We start from the raw sequence: 16855 nt of genomic DNA, 5'->3' as shown, positions 1-16855 counted from the left end.
CTTGCCAGCGAGACACCATTATTGCTGTACTAAGGCGTCCTTCCCTTGGTGTTGGAAGGTAGCAGTGCAAATCTGTAGTGACAAGTCCCACTCAAGGCTTGGTTTGGGCTTATTCCCACAGCTGGCTCCTGAGGCATTTGTCACCAAACAGCTTTGCAGACTCTGAGTTGGGGCTAGAGCATGAGATGAGGCATTTAAAAATACAAAAAAGTATCTCTAGGCCCCTCCAGGAGAGGAGAAAGGTAGACAGGTGTTTAACATTTGCTGATATGTTAGAAGGATGAATGAAGGGAGACACAGTCACGTAGGAGGAGGCAGACTTGGGCTGTGGACCTTGACTCCAACCCCACCTGCGGGCTTCTGCTAATTTGTTTTCCCACCTGAGCCATCCTCCCCCTCAGACCTTTGGGTTCTGGTGGACTTGAATGTTTCCTTCCCTGTCATGATACGCTTCCTCGGTGTGCAAAAATCTCTTGTCCTACCAGCCTCTTGGCTGCCTCTGCCTCCCGGGACTGTCCCTGCCCTTCCCTCTGTTCTGTAACAGCGGAGCCTGTCACTGAATACTGAATTATATGAGCAGTCATGGCTTTTGCGGAAAGCATGTTTTAGCACTCTTGTTTGTTAATAAACACTGAAACCTGCACATTATACCTTTTAACCAAAAGTTCTGCTTATTTGGCACAATGCTTACGAAGGGTCACATATGCCAGTCAGCAACTTTACATAAAGAAACAAAGTAACCCTGACCTGCCATCTCAATGCTCAGGAGTGGCAGAGATTGACTGCCTTGTTTAAAGGGGACAGCCACTCTTTCGCTCCACCCAAGGCAGGGCTAGAGTCTCTGCAGGGATTCAGGCCCAGTGCCGCCTGATCCGGTGCTTTCCGGGGGAAGATAGGCATCCAGGTTTTTATGTGGAGATTTTAGTTACCTCACTTTTGGGGTAACAGCTTTATTGAGATACAATTTACATACTGTTCGAGTCACTCATAAAAAGTGTACACTTTTATGATTTTCAGTTCGAGGTTGTGCAGCCACCAGTCAATTTTAGAACATTTTCATTACCTCAGAAAGAAACTCCATATCCATTAGCAGTTACTCTCCATTTCCTCCCAAGTCCCTAGTCTCTGTCAACCACAGATCTTCCTGTCTCTATGGATTTGCCCATTCAGTGCATTTCACGTAAGTGGAATAACTATATATGAACTTTTATGGTTCTTTCTGGTTTCTTTACCTTAGCATAATGTTTCAGGGTATATCCATGTTGTGGCATGAATCAGTACTTCATTCCTTTTCGCAGCTGAATAAATTCCATTATGTGGCTAGACCACATTTTTTTCCATTCATTCACTGATACACATTTGGGTTATTTCCACTTTTTGGCTAGTATCAATACTGCTGTGAATGTTGTCTCATTTTAAAATATTGGCCGGTACTTCTACGAGGTACTCGGAGTAGTCTGTCTTACAGTGACAAAGTGGAAGGGTGATTGCCAGGGGCTAGAAGGAGGGAGGATGGGGAATAGTGTTTAATAAGGATGGGATTTTCTTTTGGGGTGATGGAAAAGTTCTGGAGATGGATGGTGGTGATGGCAGTACAACAATGTGAATGTACTTTATGCCACTGAACTATGCACTTAAAATGACTAAAATGGTAAATTTTATATGTATTTTACCACGGTTAAGAAAAGAAAAAATAAATGTTGGCAGATAACTAGTGTATTTCAGGGACTAAATTTCAGAAGACCAGGCACACATGGTGGTCAGCCTGATTGGGGCTCGTGCTGGGAACACCTCAGCAAGTAGGATGATGCGCTGGGAGTCATCCCCTCTGTATGGTGCTCTGTGTGGTGTGACTCACACGTGCTATCTTCCTGCAGTGGTGCAGTCAAGGTAGGAGCACCCTGGGCCAGGCAGGGCACTGTGATTTCAGCATCCAGGGTGGGCAAAGGGCCTTTCTCTCCAGCCACATTTAGTTATGACAAGGGGAACAGGTGGACACAAATGTCTATTACAGGTCAAACGGTTTAAAATACTAAGGTTGTTGTTTTTTAATAGACTTTATGTTTTAGAAGTTTTTAGATTCTCAGAAAAATTGAGGAAGATAGAGATTTCCCATATACCACCCTGCCCCCACATGTGCACAGCCTCCACCGTTATCAACACCCCCCACCAGAGGTACATTTGTTAACAGTTGATGAGCCTACATTGAATGACACATCATTACCCAAAGTCCATAGTTTATGATAGAGTTCACTCTTGGTGTACCTTTTATGGGTTTGAACAAATGTATGACATGAATCCACCACTGCAGTAGCACAGAGTGGTTTCACTGCTAGGGTTTTGTGTGCAGTGTGGATACTTCATCATACATGGGGCATCCTGAATTGTGCATGGATCTGTCCACTTCACTGGATTTGGGACATGGGCTGTTTATACCTTGGTAATCTGCTTTGGCCACATTTGGGATAGGTGCTAATAGGTGCCATTAAGAGGGACAAAAACAAGCTGAGGGTACTGGAGGCTAGCACGGTTTGACCATTGTGTCAGAAGGGAGGTGTGGGGAGGTGTGGGGTGTCAGACATTGCTTTACACGTGTGACCTCATGGTGCCCTCACAACAGCCTATTGAGACAATACCAGATAAGCAAACAGACTGGACGGACTGGCGATGCACCCAGGTCCTGTCACTTGTGGGTGAAGAGCACCCGGAGCCTGATGTCAACTCGCTAAAGTTGGCTCTGTACTGACCTTGCCACTCCAGGATCTCAATGCAATGAGTTACAGCTCCAGGCAAGTAAGTTTCCTACTCCGGAGCCTAGGGGACATGAGCATCACACAGGACTGGATGCACATGACCTCTCATGTTTTTTGCTCACCAGGGTGGCTTAGAAGCCTATGCCGTTGTCTTTTCCATCCTACCCTGCCTCAGAGGCTCACTGCCCTCCCCTCATACCTCAGAGGGTGTCCCCTTTCCCACTAAAATGAGCCCCTCCTCCAATAGTTGGTCCCTCCTGTTCTCTACATCAATCTAATTACTCATTGGATATTTATACCTGGCTCTCGCACTAACCTAAACTTCTCAAGGGAGAGAGCATAAGTTTCTTGGTTAACATTGTATTTAGGGTCCAGCACACTGGTAAACTGTCAAATGTTTTTTTAATTAATGAACAGATCGAATGAATTTTGTAGAACTATCGCCCCTTTCCATGACTATGGGTACTGAGGCCAGTGTGGGATAGTAAAAAGATCCATGATAGAGGTTACACAAATCCACAGAAGTGGAAAAGAAGCCTGCCATGGACCTGGGGCCATGGAACCTCAGACGAGTGGCCTTGGTTCCTTTTCTCTCGAATGGGAAATGGAAGGTTGAACCACCCCGAATACCTGGTAGATACTATAAGCTTTTGCTGCAAGCAGAGTCACCTTTCTCAGCAGTGTCCAATATGGTGATCTGAGGTCAACAGATCTCCCACATTTCTTTGTGCATTTTTTCCTAGCTTGTTTGATTACCTGTATGTTGAGGCTGCACCCAGGAGCATGCCCTACCCAGGGGGAGGGTGAAGAGAAGGAAAGAGAAAGGGTCCCATTTACTTGCCCTCAAACTCAAGGAATACACCTTTGACCTCGCTAGCTTTCTGGAGATGAAGGGTGTATGTGTAGGGATGTCAAAAGGCATGCATCCTGGCTAGTATTGGCGAGTCCTCTGCCCTGGACTCTGCCCACACTCTGTGAGTGAATTTCAAATGTGGAACGGCTCAGAGCTGTTCCCTGGGCTGTGGTCACGGCGTTCCATTGCACTGCTGTTAGACCGAACTTAAAACTGCATCAAAAAAAAACCACTGCATTTCAGTCCTGTGTGTTCTGTTACTGAATGCCCTCACACCCCATCACTGCAAGGGGAGGGGACTGGGCCCCCCACTACTCGATGCCTCCTGTTGGAATTGGTGCCCCAGCAGCTGCCACCCCAGCCCAATTCCCAGAAACAAAGCCCATTTCTTTTGGAAGCCATCTGTGAGAACAATGGCCTTTATGTAAAAAAAATTTTCTTTTTTGTAACACAAGAAAGGACCACTGTGACTGCACCTCCTGTCCCCCCAGATGGGATTGAGAGGTGGGCAGGGTCACAGCCTGGCGAAGTCCCCTTTGTGCTGCTCCAGCCACTGATCCAGCGTCCTGGCCTTGGGGTTGAGCCTCAGAGTCAGTTCAATGTTGCGGTCTGGTTTCAGGGCATAGAAACGGAACATGTTGGCCAGGTCTCGGGCACCAGGGAAGCCGAGCCTCTCGTAGTCCTCAGGGGTTGTCTGGAAGCAGAGGGGAATCTGTGAGTGTCTGTCAGCATCTCAGCACCTGGCTGAGGTGGTGGGCGGTGGGGGGTACCTTAGTCCATACCAAGGTCCTTGCTAAGTTCATCTGAAAACCATTCTAAAAAGATGAAAGTTTGGAAACCACAGTTCTAGGTCAATTTAAATCCTGTTCTTTCAAGATCTTGAGATGAGAACTTTCCAGTTCCTTCCAAATCAGAACTCTGCTTACATCACTTGCTCAAAAACCAAACCTGTTCCCCTTTCCCAAGAGAACTGTATTTAACTTCTCAGCTCAGATCCTCCACCACCTGCCTTAGGCCTGCCTTTGTTTAGACAATGGCACAGGGCTACTGAGTGCACATTTCTAGTGCACGTCATTCATTGTACTAAGAAAGCTGTGTTAGTTATTCCAGTTAATCTTCCCAACAATCTGAGCAGGGGACACTATTCACACACCCATTTTAAAGATGAGGAAACTGAGGTAGAGAGGGGTCAGAGACTGTGCCCCAGGTCACATGCTGGTGGGCGTTAAGAGCTGGGACCAGGATCTCAGTCTGGGGGGCTGACCAACCTGGAACCCTCTCCCCATCATTGCTGTTTGGGGCTGGGGGATCTACAGGTGGCTTTTGTCTTTTAAAACCTCGGAGTTTCCCAGATTTTCTTTAATGCGAAGGTCTTACTTTCATAATGGGAATGACAAACAAGAAACAAAGCACCTGAGAAGACTGAAGGTCAGCATGGAGAGGAGGGGACCATGGGCCTCCTGTCCACCCAGCCAGGCCAGTGTGTGTGGTGTGGTGTGGTGTGGTGTGGGGGTGTGTGTGTGTGTAGGACTACCTCTCTGGCCTCCTCCCTCCTCTTTAAGTCACATCCCAGAGCGGCCCAGTGGCCTTGGCCTTGGCCTTGGCCCCTACTGTCCCCTCTTCCTGGAAACCTTCCTCCCCACTTGGTCAACTGTCTAAGCCAGAAATTTCACTCAGCAGCCACACTTGGCTCCCAAGAACAGCATGACACGAATATTCACAGTTGTGATGAAGTCATATTTACCTCGCCCTAGATCCCCTTTCCCACTACCCACAAAGTCCCGGGGGGGTTGGAATGACCTGCCCGAGGCGGAGGGACCCACCTTGGCATCGTGCACAGCTTTCCCAGTATGCTTGGAGAGCAGGGCAGCATACTCCTCCACTGTGTGCCTGCAGGTGCTGAGCCCGAGGTTCTGGCCGATGTATTCTTCTGGCATCTTCAGCAGGCTGAGCACCACAGGGCCCAGGTCAGAGACAGACATGCCGTCCATGGGTGCATCGCCCATAGGTAAACCTGGGGTCGGAGGGTAGAGGGACATGCTGGTACATGACATGGACAATGCGCCATTTGCTGAAGAGTAGAAATTAGTGTTCCCCAGTCAACTGACCAGGCTCTGCACAGATCAGCACCTGGCATGACTTAGTTACCTCCTGGTGTCTGTGTCAGAGCAGAAGCAGCAGTGGAACTGAGTCTGGAAACGGGATGCAAGCCAAGCTCTGCCCTCTTGGCATTCTGTTTAAACCCTCTGAGGCCGGGTTACTCCTGCTTAGAGGGTGGAGAAGAACCCTGGACCTGTCCACCCCTCCCAGGGCTGAGATGCGGATAAAGGACAAGAAAGGAAGAGGCTTCAAAAGGTCCCCAGAGAACAGGCTGAAGCCCTGGGGGCTCGCTTCTCCCAAGGCGCCAGCTCTGGTGTACTTCGTCACATCCTGAATTCCTGACATGGAAACTTGTGGGTGGGTATTCCAAATACTAACCCTACTGACAGGAATGCTTGACTAGCCAAGGCCAGGGCCCAGCCCAGAGCAGCGCGTGACAGGTGCTTGTTACTGTCTGTTGAATTAATGAGTGACTATCTGCCAAGTCGTGGTTTTGGAAATGAAAGGGGACAGATAGCAGTGTTTAGATGTAGCTCCCAGAGTGCTTGAGTCCTGCCATTTTCCTTACCTATAAAAAGGGGCCACTGCAGCTGCCCGTTCATCACCCAGGGACCTTGTAGGGATGGAGCTCCAACCCAGGCATGGAACACAAGAGGTGTCCCTAGCTTTGCAAACTATAAAGAGCGGTGCCCATATGCCAACACCAGGACCAGACTGCTCACAGGAGGGCAGGACTCAAGCAAGAGGGATCCTGCATTCACGTGCAGGGTAAGGGTACCTGGTCAAGGGCACTCACTCCTCCCACTCTGGCCTTCCAAGCATCCTGCTCTAATGCACTGGCTGACCAGCAGGACACGAGTATATGATTCCCTGCAAGCTACAGTCCACTGCATCCAGATTTGCAAACAGGCACTGAGAAATGCTTTCCACTTTGTGAAATCTGCAACTGGGCCTCATCTTCCAAATTCTCTCCTTATCTTTGAAGGAGAAGTAAAAATAATCACTTGTCTCTGTAAAGCTTTCCATTGACAGAGCATCACATCACCACATCTTGGTAGATTTTCTCATTACCCCTTCAAAAGTCAGTATTCTGCCCATTTCATAGAGCAGGAAGCAAAGGCCCAGCAAGATTACATGGCTTGCTCAATCACAGGCCTAATGTCAGAGAGCCAAGGCTCAGACCCAGAACCATCTGAGGACAAGCTGCTTTCTACAACACGCACAGCTCCACACAGAGCAGACACTCAAGGAAAGAGGAAGGGCACTCACTTAGCAAGTAGCTCTTTCCATCCGGGGCTTTCTGGGGCAGGAAGGAGAGGAGGTTCTCAAAATAGAAGGGCAGCCGCACACTGGTCATGGGAACACCGATGTCTCGGAAATACTCCTCCACCTCCCCTTTGCCATCAAAGTGGCCTGCTGCCAGTCTCCCTGCCGTCAGCTTCTTGATGTTCTCCAGACCGCTGTAGACCACATAGTGAAGGCCCAGGCGCTTGGCCACATCAGCCAGCCGCTTTCCCTGGTGGGCAAGAAAGGAGAAACCACAAAGCCAGGAGGATGTGTGTCCCAAATCACAGCCCCGGCTCTCCAACCCAAGTTGCCGCTGTGCCTGATGCTGAGAGACCAACACCACTTTGCCCTTGGATAAGGCCCCTCTTCCAGAATGATGCTTACACACAGAACCACACCCTTTAACACGGGATGATAAGCCTCTACTGCCCACTTCGCATCCCTTTTCTAGATCATCTGGGTGGTTCTACTTTCCGACATGCTTGACTGCAACACACCCGTGTGCAATCTGCTGCTAAAGCACAGCAGTTAAGCGTACAGGCCACTTGAGTTCCAGACCCGGCTCTGCACCACATTGTGTGATGCAGGACAAGTGAGCTAACTGTTCTGGCCTCGTCGGTTTAACGGGAACAGCAACACAACCTGCTGTATAAGGTCGTGTAGAGTCAGATGGTGGCCCCTAGAAAGATATGTCCACACCCTCACTCCAGAACCTGTGACTGTGACCTCATCTGGAAAAAGGTCTCTGCAGATATAATTAAGGAACTTGAAATGAGATCATCCTGGATTCCCCAGGTGGGCTATTAACCCAATGACAAGTGTCCTTATGAGACAGAAGAGAAGACATCAAGAAGGCTGGAGACTGATGCAGAGATTGGAGTGACGTAGCCACAAGGAGGACCGGCAGCCACCAGAAACTAGAAGAGGCAAGGAGCGGAATCTCCCTTACAGCCTTTGGAGGGAGCGTGGCCCTGCCAACACCTGGCCTCCAGAACTGGGAGAGAATAAATTCCTTTTGTTTTAGGCCACCCAGATTGTGGTCATTTGTTACAGCAGCCATGGGACATTAATCCAGGCTGTTCAGATAATCTGCTTCAACCAGAGAAGCTGCCTTTTCCACTCTATGGAATGGGCTTCCGTGTAAGGCACAACCGAAGAAAGGGTGAAGGCTAAAAAAAGTCTGGAGACTAGTGGTTCAGTCTAGTCTCCCTTTATTTTACAGAGGAAGAAGACAAATACCAGAGCAGAGAAGTTACATGTCTAAAGCCACAATTGTGGCTAGCTGTGGACGAGGCAGAGCTGAAAACTGAAGTACATACTTCTCAGCCCGGTGCCTTTCCTCTGGCACCATTATACATTCCACAAATACCTGAGTGCCTTCTATGTGCAAATGCCTGGATCTTCAATGAGACAAAAAGATAGCCACGTCTCGTGGTTCCTTTCATATCCCTCCACCTGGGTTCAATAGCCACCTAACTAGAAAGAATCTGGGTGGGAAACAGAATACAGGGAAACACAATACGTGAACGGGGACATGGGGACTTTCTAGAATGATGGCAACATGTTATATTTTGATCAGATGGCAGTTATATGGGTGTATTTATTTTTAGATTTCACCAAACTGTACAATTAAAATGTGTGCATTTTACTATAAGAAAATTATGGGTCAACAAAGTTAATTTTTTAGAAAGTGTAAAAAGTCTTTGGATGACAGAAAGTAGATTAGTGGTTGCCTGTGACTGGGGGAAGGGGGTGTGACTGCTAAAAGGTACTGGGTCTCTTTTTGGGAGGATGAAAATGTTCTGAAATTAAGTAGCGGTGATGGCTTCACAACTTGTGGATATGTTAAAAACCAATGAACTGTACACTTTAAAAGGGTGAACTGTATGAGACATGAATGATATGTTAAAAACAAAGTCATTAGTTGAAAAAGCAGCCTCTTTTTGCCCTCATCAAAATCTAAGAGGGCTGCATAGAAGAGGGGAAAGGCCTATGGTGGTCAGTGGTCCTTAGGCAGGGTAAGCCCCGCTCTGGCAAGTCCGAGCTGCCTCCCAGGAACCAACACGGACTTGGGAGCTCCTTTTAAGACATCCTGCAACAAGCCCCAGCCTCCCTATGCCCTTACCTGCTTGACCTCCTGTTCCTGGCTGCAGTTCTCCCAGTAGTTGGTCATGATGAAGGTGGCATGAGCCCCAGTCAGGGCCAGTTCTATGCTGGCCTCATCGTCCTGGTCTCCCTGCACTACTTCCACGCCTTGCAGCCTCAGCTCCCTCGCTGCCTTCTGCCTAGGGTCCCGGGTCACAGCCCGAACCCTGAATGTCCCATCTTCCAGGAGTGTCCGGGCCACTGAGCCCCCCTGGGCACCTGTGAAGAGTCACAAAGACCTGCAGGGTCAGACCCACCTGGGAGTCCTGCTAAGGGTGAAACCCTGAAGACAATGCTCTACCACAGCAAGACACCCAAGACACTTTTCACCTGTCATGCTCATTAAACCGCCTTAAACCATTTTTAAATAACAGCTTTATTGAGACAATTCACTTACCATGATATTCAGTCTTTTAAAGCAGGAGTCCCCAACCCCCAGGCCACAGACTGGTACCAGTCCATGGCCTGTTAGGAACCGGGCCACACAGCAGAAGATAAAAGGTGGGTGAGTGAGCGAAGCTTCATCTGCATTTGCAGCCGCTTCCCAGCACTTTTAGTGTACTCAGAGTTGTGCAACCATCATTATAGTCAATTTTAGGACATTTTTATGTCCAAGAAGAAAATCTGTACCCATCAGCAGTCACTCCTCATTCTCCCCACCCCTCCACTGCTCCCTGGAAACCATTAATCTGCTATCTGTCTCTATGGATGTTCCTGTTTGGGATGTTTCATGTCAATGGAATCCTTCAATATGTGGCTTTTTGTTTGTGGTTTCTTTCACTCAGCATTTTTTCGAGGTTTTGTCCATGTTTCAGCAGGCATCACACTTAACACCTTTTATAAAATGTTTTAAATACATTATGAAATATTTAGCAGATACTAAAGGGACATCAACACTCATGTATCCATCCTTTAGCTTAAGAAATATTACCTATACCTTTTCCAAAAGATTGAGAAATTATAAAAATTTATCAAAAGGAAGAAAATGAAAATCATCTATAAATGTTCTTATATACATAAGAACATTTGGCTGCAGCACTGTTTGCAATGGTGGAAATTTAAAGACAACCTAAATGTCCTTTGGTAGAAATCTGGTTAAATAAGTGATTAAGTCATACAAATTAAAAAGAATGTGGTAGATCTGTATGTATGACCTGGATAGGTGACCATGATGTGTCCTGACGTGAAAAAGGCAAATCGTAGAACTGCAACTACCATCATAAAGTTCTGATGGGAATGTAAAATGGTATGGTGTAGTTGCTGTGAAAAATAGTTTGGCAGTTCCTCAAAAAGCTAAACACGAAGATATCATCTGACCCAGTGATTCTGCTCCTGGGTATATACGCAAGAAAACCGAAAACATAAGTGCACACAAAATATGTACGTGAATGTTCATAGCAGTATTGACAATAGCCAAAAGGTGAAAATAAATCAAATGTCCAGAATGGGTGAATCTATAGACCAAAAGACTGGTGACTGCTAGGGGCTGGGGAAAATGGAGAATGACCACTAGTAGGTGTCGATATAAGAAATGTCCAAGCTTGTAGAGAATGTTTGAGTTTATTTGACCCAAACTGATGACCTGTGCCATGATGTAAAATCTCAACAGACGGAGAAAATGCTCCAGAGCAGTGGTCCCCAACTTCTTTGGCACCAGGGACTGGTGCTCCTATGATACTCAAATGCCTGATGATCTGAGGGAGAGCTGATGCAGTGATGCTAGCACTGGGGAGCAGCTGCAAATACAAAAGAGGTTTTGCTTGCTTGCCCGCTGCTCGCCTCCTGTTGTGCTGCCCAGTTCCTAACAGCCACAAACCAGTACTGGCCCTCAGCCCAGGGGTTAGGGATCCCTGCTTCAGGGGCCGGGCCAGTTAGGGGGTGTTAGGAACCGGGCAGCACAGCAGGTCTGCAGCTTGTTTTATACATTAGAATTAAAGGAAGAGATGTAAGAAGAGTTACATTAAATCCATTGGTGTTAGATTAAGGCGTCAGGAGAAAGCAAAGTGGAGAAATCTCTGGGATTGTATAGAAAGAAAAACAGATAAACACATACTTCTTTTACATTGGTGGGTACAGGATAGTTAAATTTACAGAACAGAGATGATATGTGGGCAACAAGGTAACAATAAGGTGTTCTGTGGTCTCGTGCTCTGGTCCCAGCAGTTGTGCCTTGAGGGATCTGGAAAAGATTACTTTGACATTTCAAACTTACCTTATCTTAGATGCAAAAAGACAATGGACAGGCTCACTTAAGGTCAATTGTCAAGGAAGCTACAGTCCTAGGACCATGACCTAACTTTTAGGAATTTGTATGTTCAGACCATCCTGTGTGGTTACTTTTGGCCTTTCCATTTGTAAGGTCCACCATGCAGCCCTCCCTTGAGCTTGCCAGGTTTAGTATGTGGTCCTTTTTTCATCCACATAGGCACATGGCTTCTTTTCGGGATAATGAAATGTTTTAAAACTGATTGCGGTGATGGTCACAGAACTCTGCAAATGTATTAGAAACCAGTGAATTGCATACTTTAAATGGGTAAATGGTATGGTATGTGAATTACACTTCAATAAAGCTGTTAAATATTTTTAAATATGTATAGAAAAGAAAAAAATAGGGGGGACAAAATAAAACGCTACCTGTTACTACTGTTTAAAAATATTTATTTATATATCTAAACTAGTAGGATACTCAAGAAACTGTAACAGTGATGGATGGGTGGAGGGAACAGAGGTGGGAAGATTTAATTTTAGTATGATGTCCAATCATTACCTATTTATTCAAAGAAGTTAAAGTAATTTTTAAAAATTCAAAGGACATCTACGCTCAGGTCCTATCTCCCCACGGCCGCACTCGAGGTCAATCACCACCCCACTTCGTCCAGATCCCCCACCCCCAACGTCTCCCGGCGCAGGTTGGCCTCGATGATGGGTCCTGCCCTTCCCGCCTCCGATTGGAGTTCTGCTTACCTGTGGCCCCAAACACCACCACCAGTTTCTTGTCCACCATACAAGCCGGAGCGGGAAATTCGGTCCAGAGAAGCCTGGTGGCCGAGGGAAGCGCAGTGTGGGCGACGGGGCTAGGGGTCCCAGCCCAGAATGATCCCGCGCCTGCACCGCGTAAGCTTGAGGGGGTGGCCAGCTGGGAGAGGTCTGGGCTCCGCGACTCCCGGGCCCACCCTTGGGCCCAATACCCTTTAACCCTTCCGGCCCCTGGACCCTCACTCCCAGCCGCCTCCCGGGTCACAGCGGCGAGCTTTACCTTCTTATCGCTGCCTGGGTGGGAAACGCTCGAGATAACTGGGGACCCGGATTTTTGCAGCCTAGCCCACCGCAGGGGGGAGTGGAACCCTGCAAGGGGTACTGACCTCGGCCCGTAGCTTCAGCCGTACCCTGGCAAAGCCATTTCTTCTCGGCTGCCCTGCGTGAAGGGATTCCACGCTACGCTGCTTCTTAATCCCCGCTGTTCCCGCCCTTACTCCGTGAGGAGTTGACCCGCCAGCCCCGCCCGCGGGCACAGATGGTTCGTCCCGGCTCTCGCGGGACTCCGCGAACTTTCAGGACTCTTGAGCCCCAGGAGTGCGTAAACCAAATGTGCAGCAATCGGATTTAGTCGAAATGCACGAACAAAGAGGCTGCTTAGCTGCGTGCGGGTGATGAATGCACGAAGGAAACAAACGAACAACCTTTTTATCTTTCGTGAACATCTGGACTTGCAGATATGGGGTGTCACCTAAAGATAATGAAATCTATATCCCTGAGTCTTAACCCCCTCAGGCCCTGTCTCTTATGTCTGACTAGCTGTTGAGTTTAGTACTATTTGCACAGATTTGAATTCTTTTTAACAGAGAAGTGAGATTTTTCTGTGTTCAACTAAAACACAAAATGACCTCATTTTTTTTTAAAACACTGCTGCATGAATAAGAACATTGGTTTTTTTTATTCATTCCTAGATATGTATTGACCCATCTGGGAATGTCAGCTTCTGGACCTCAGGCACTTGTCTGTTCACTGCTGAATTTCCATCACCTAAATAGTACCCGGCACAAAGTAGGCTGATTGACTGGTTGACTAAATATCTGCTGGACACTGGAGTTACAGGGAAATCAAACGAAAACTAATGCTGTTTTCCCGAATCTAGTGGTGGAGAGACTCCACAAGGTAATATGTATTTTATTTATATAAAATGTTGGTCTTTATAATAAGACATGCTCATTTTAATAAATACACATTTATGTTTACTTCATTTATAAGTGAAGATATCATGTCTATGTGTTTAACTTGGCATACATATTGTAGTCTCCTCCATACCCTGTTACATTATTACTCTGTGCTCAGACTGTAAAGTTTGCTTGAAATACCTTCCTCCCACCTCCTTAGATGGGGCTAATTCCTACTCATTCCTTAAGATTCCACATAAACATCATGTCCTCCAGGCAGCCCTAGGCTAACTACTCCTGACCCCTAGGCTAACTACTAGCCTGACCCCTAGGCTAGGCTAACTACTCCTATTCCACTCCCCTCTATCCCACTGACAAAATTGTTTCTACCATATTAGACTGAGGGCTTCCTGAGAACTGGCTCCATGTCCTGTTTGCCTCTATATCTCCCCCTCCTGACAAAATGTCAGCACTTAGTAGGAACTCAATAAATACCTAGTAAGTGGAACCCAAGTGCATATTATTCTGATAAAAATTGAGTTTTTTCTTAATTGCATGGGGTTCGATCACAAAACCCAATGTTCTGAGGTCTCCACTTTAAGGAAATAAATCCAAACAAGAAGGTTTCGAGGAGAACCAGCTGCATAATTTCCAAGGCCTAGTGCAAAATGAAAATGTGAGGCGCCTTGTTTCAAAATTGTCAAGAATTTCAAGACAGTGACAGCTGAATATTAAACCAAGTGTGGGATCCTTCTGAGTGTGGACCCCATGCAAATGCTCAAGTCACAAGCCCATGAAGCTGGCCCTAGTGTCCAGGTTTAATTGAGAGTAGCATCCCAGGACCACAATGGGACACTAGCAAACTCCAGTGCTTTTTGCCCTTGCTGAACCTGCAGCTTGAGAAATCAGTACCGATAATGAGTGGCAGGGAATGACATCTTACTCCTGGGCTTCTGGTCAGTTGGTGCTAGTGCCAGGGGACTATTGGAAGTGGGTGGGCAGATTGGCAGCCTGGGCAAAGGTCTTGTCTCTTGAAACCCCACTCACCCTGTTGTACCCTGAGGCCTGAGAGGAGAGATTTATCTACTGACTGGTGCATGCTTAGCAGTGAATCAGCACTTTCTGTGGGACTTTATATCTGACAAAGGACTTCCTACAGAGCTCTTGCCAATTAATCCAAACTAGTGATATGTACTAATGATAATAACATTGGGAACCCTTTTCTGGGCTTCTCCTATGTGTCAGGCATAGGCTAAGCTTTACATTATCTCTTGTGAACCTTCAAAGCAACCGCTCCTCCAATCAGTGCCACTCAGTTTAATTCAATTGTGTGTGTGTGTGTGTGTGTGTGTTTGGAGCAGGGGACAGTACAGTGTGTACTCCCCATTACCCCATCTTAAAATTCATTTTTTATTTGATTTTGAGAGCCAAGTAATGCATAATGCATATATGCATTCTCATAAAAATTTGTTTATTTAATTTATTTATTTTTTTATGGTGACATTGGTTAACAAAATCCAGTAAGTTTCAACTGTACACTTTAACAGTAAGGCATATATATATATTTACACTGTATGTTCACCTCTCATAGATTTCTTTCTGTCACCACATATTTGACCCCCTTTACCCTGTCTACCTCTCCCCTCCCCCCACTCCCTACCCTCTGGTAACCACTAGTTTATATTCCATGTCTACAATCATAAAAAATTTAAATGGTCCTGAAAACAAAAGTTCCACAGGACTCTTCTGAGGGATAAAAGAGAGTTTTATTCTGATATGATTTGAAAATCAGAGAATGTAGCCTTCAGCCTGAATTGAAAACATGGTGTAGGTGGGAAGAATAAGGCTAGAGAGAGTTTCAGGAGTTACTGATCAAAGGCATGGGTTGCTAGGAAAACAAGACCGTAAACTTACATCATTCATTTTCTGATTGGTGGGGCAACTGGATTTTCAGGGGTCTGCTGACTCAGCAAGTGGGGGTGTGAGATAAGAACAATGCGTAGTTTTCAATTGACTCATGGCCAGCAGGTATAGTCATGGGATATAGCCAACAGTTGGGGTCATAAGACATGGTCAGCAGGGGATGGGGGTCACAAAGCAGAGGCCAGTGACTCAGTTTTCCTTGGAGTCTGCAAAATAAACCAGTAAAACAAGTTTTGTAGTGAAACAGACAATGTAAAGAATGTAATTCATCAAGTAGACAGAGTTTAAACTGCAAAATGGCCTAGTCACTGGAGCAGGGTTAAAAAACCAAATTGCAGAAGAGTCCAGATATTTGGTCACATAATTATGATATTATAATGCTTAATATAGATAAAACACAAATGACCCTGGACCTTCTAACATTCTAGTGGGTAAATGATCCCTGCTTTTGGATGCATTTACATACCTAAACATGAGCATGTAGAAGGATGATATTTTGCAGTTAGAAAAAATAAGAGAAATCATACCAAATATATTTTCCCCTAAATTTTATTATGAAAATTTGTAAACATACAGAAAAGTTGAAAGAACCGTATAGTGAACACCCATATACTTACCACCTAGATTCTTCAATACTTAATATTTTGCTATATGCTTTATGAGATATCTATCCATTAACTATCTTATTTCAAATAAGTTGCAGATATCAGTACCCTTCACCCCTGGACACTTCAGCATGCACATTAAGGTTCAATATTTGTTTTTTTTGTGTGTGTTAAGTTTACAAACTACAGAATATATTTTTGTATTTTTTTACAACTTGCTTTTTCTCCTTCTACTTAAGGTCCTCCCTCATGTGGTGTCTGATCTTCCTTTTGTTTGTTTGTTTTGTTCTAATAGCATTTTTAAAATAATTTTTTTATTTTTCAAATACAGTTGGCATACAGTATTATATTAGTTTCAGGTGTACAACATAGTGATTAGACATTTATAGAACTTACAAAGTGGTCACCCCAATAAATTTATTACCCATCTGACACCATACATAGTTATTTCAATATTATTGACTATATTTCTTATGCTATACTTTACATCCCCATGAGTATTTTGTAACTACCAATTTGTACTTCTTAATCCCTTCCCCTTTCACACCTCCTTCCTTTTTGATGGGACACAACTCTATTGAATGGATGTGCCCCCTGTCAGTCCCTACTTCTTCCTCTTTTGATGGACATTTACATTGTTTCAAGTTTTTCACCCCAATGGAGTATCCTGGTATATGTTGCAATGACATTCCTTGTTTGTGCCTCTTTGGGTTCTTACAAGTGTTTTTTCTAGAATAGCTACCCAGAAGCGGAATTGTTAGATCAAAGAGAATGCCCATTCTGAATTTTACCAGATCTTGCCAAATTGCTCTCCTTTCTCTATATGAACAAAAAAGGGACTACTTAGGCAAGCCTGACAAACTCAGTTACTGAAAGTAACCACACGGGATGTTTTGATCATGAAAAATTCCTGAGAGAGTTATGGTGAGAAGACACATCCTAAGACCTATATGATAGATTAATCTCTACCCTGTCCATTGTTTTTGTGCATCTAGAATAATAGACTTAAAATGTCAGAATGATCTCTTCTCCAGA

At 45.6% G+C, this 16855-nt stretch overlaps 1 protein-coding gene across 2 annotated transcripts; it reads right to left on the bottom strand.

Annotated features, from left to right (window-relative positions):
• Positions 1 to 3136: 3136 nt before the first annotated feature.
• On the bottom strand, positions 3137 to 12660 carry NMRAL1 (NmrA like redox sensor 1). 2 transcript variants are annotated; one of them, XM_006913866.3, is made up of 6 exons: positions 12501 to 12660; positions 12103 to 12176; positions 9119 to 9357; positions 6976 to 7222; positions 5430 to 5620; positions 3137 to 4300 (listed from the first exon to the last, which is right to left on the bottom strand). In XM_006913866.3, the coding sequence occupies exons 2-6, from the start codon at positions 12140 to 12142 to the stop codon at positions 4121 to 4123; spliced, it is 897 nt and encodes a 298-aa protein (XP_006913928.1). In that variant the 5' UTR covers positions 12143 to 12176; positions 12501 to 12660; the 3' UTR covers positions 3137 to 4120. The 2 variants fall into 2 exon arrangements, with proteins under 2 accessions (XP_006913928.1, XP_006913927.1); XM_006913865.3 differs by having other exon boundaries at positions 12395 to 12627.
• Between the last annotated feature and the right edge of the window lie 4195 nt (positions 12661 to 16855).

This window comes from Pteropus alecto, unplaced genomic scaffold, assembly GCF_000325575.1.
Source record: "Pteropus alecto unplaced genomic scaffold, ASM32557v1 scaffold44, whole genome shotgun sequence".
Taxonomy (NCBI): domain Eukaryota; kingdom Metazoa; phylum Chordata; class Mammalia; order Chiroptera; family Pteropodidae; genus Pteropus; species Pteropus alecto.
The sequence above is the reverse complement of the archived record's forward strand: the minus strand, read 5'-3'. Positions and strand labels throughout refer to the sequence as shown.

What these genes read in the sequence shown, in the direction of transcription:
- NMRAL1 (XM_006913866.3), bottom strand. Translation starts at nt 12,142, where the DNA reads ATGGTGGACAAGAAACTGGTGGTGGTGTTTGGGGCCACAG. An exon ending in GGTGGTGTTTGGGGCCACAG is followed by an intron (nt 9,358 to 12,102) that starts GTAAGCAGAACT and finishes GACTCTTCACAG; the next exon opens with GTGCCCAGGGGGGCTCAGTG. An exon ending in AAGCTGTGCACGATGCCAAG is followed by an intron (nt 4,301 to 5,429) that starts GTGGGTCCCTCC and finishes CTCTGCTTCCAG; the next exon opens with ACAACCCCTGAGGACTACGA.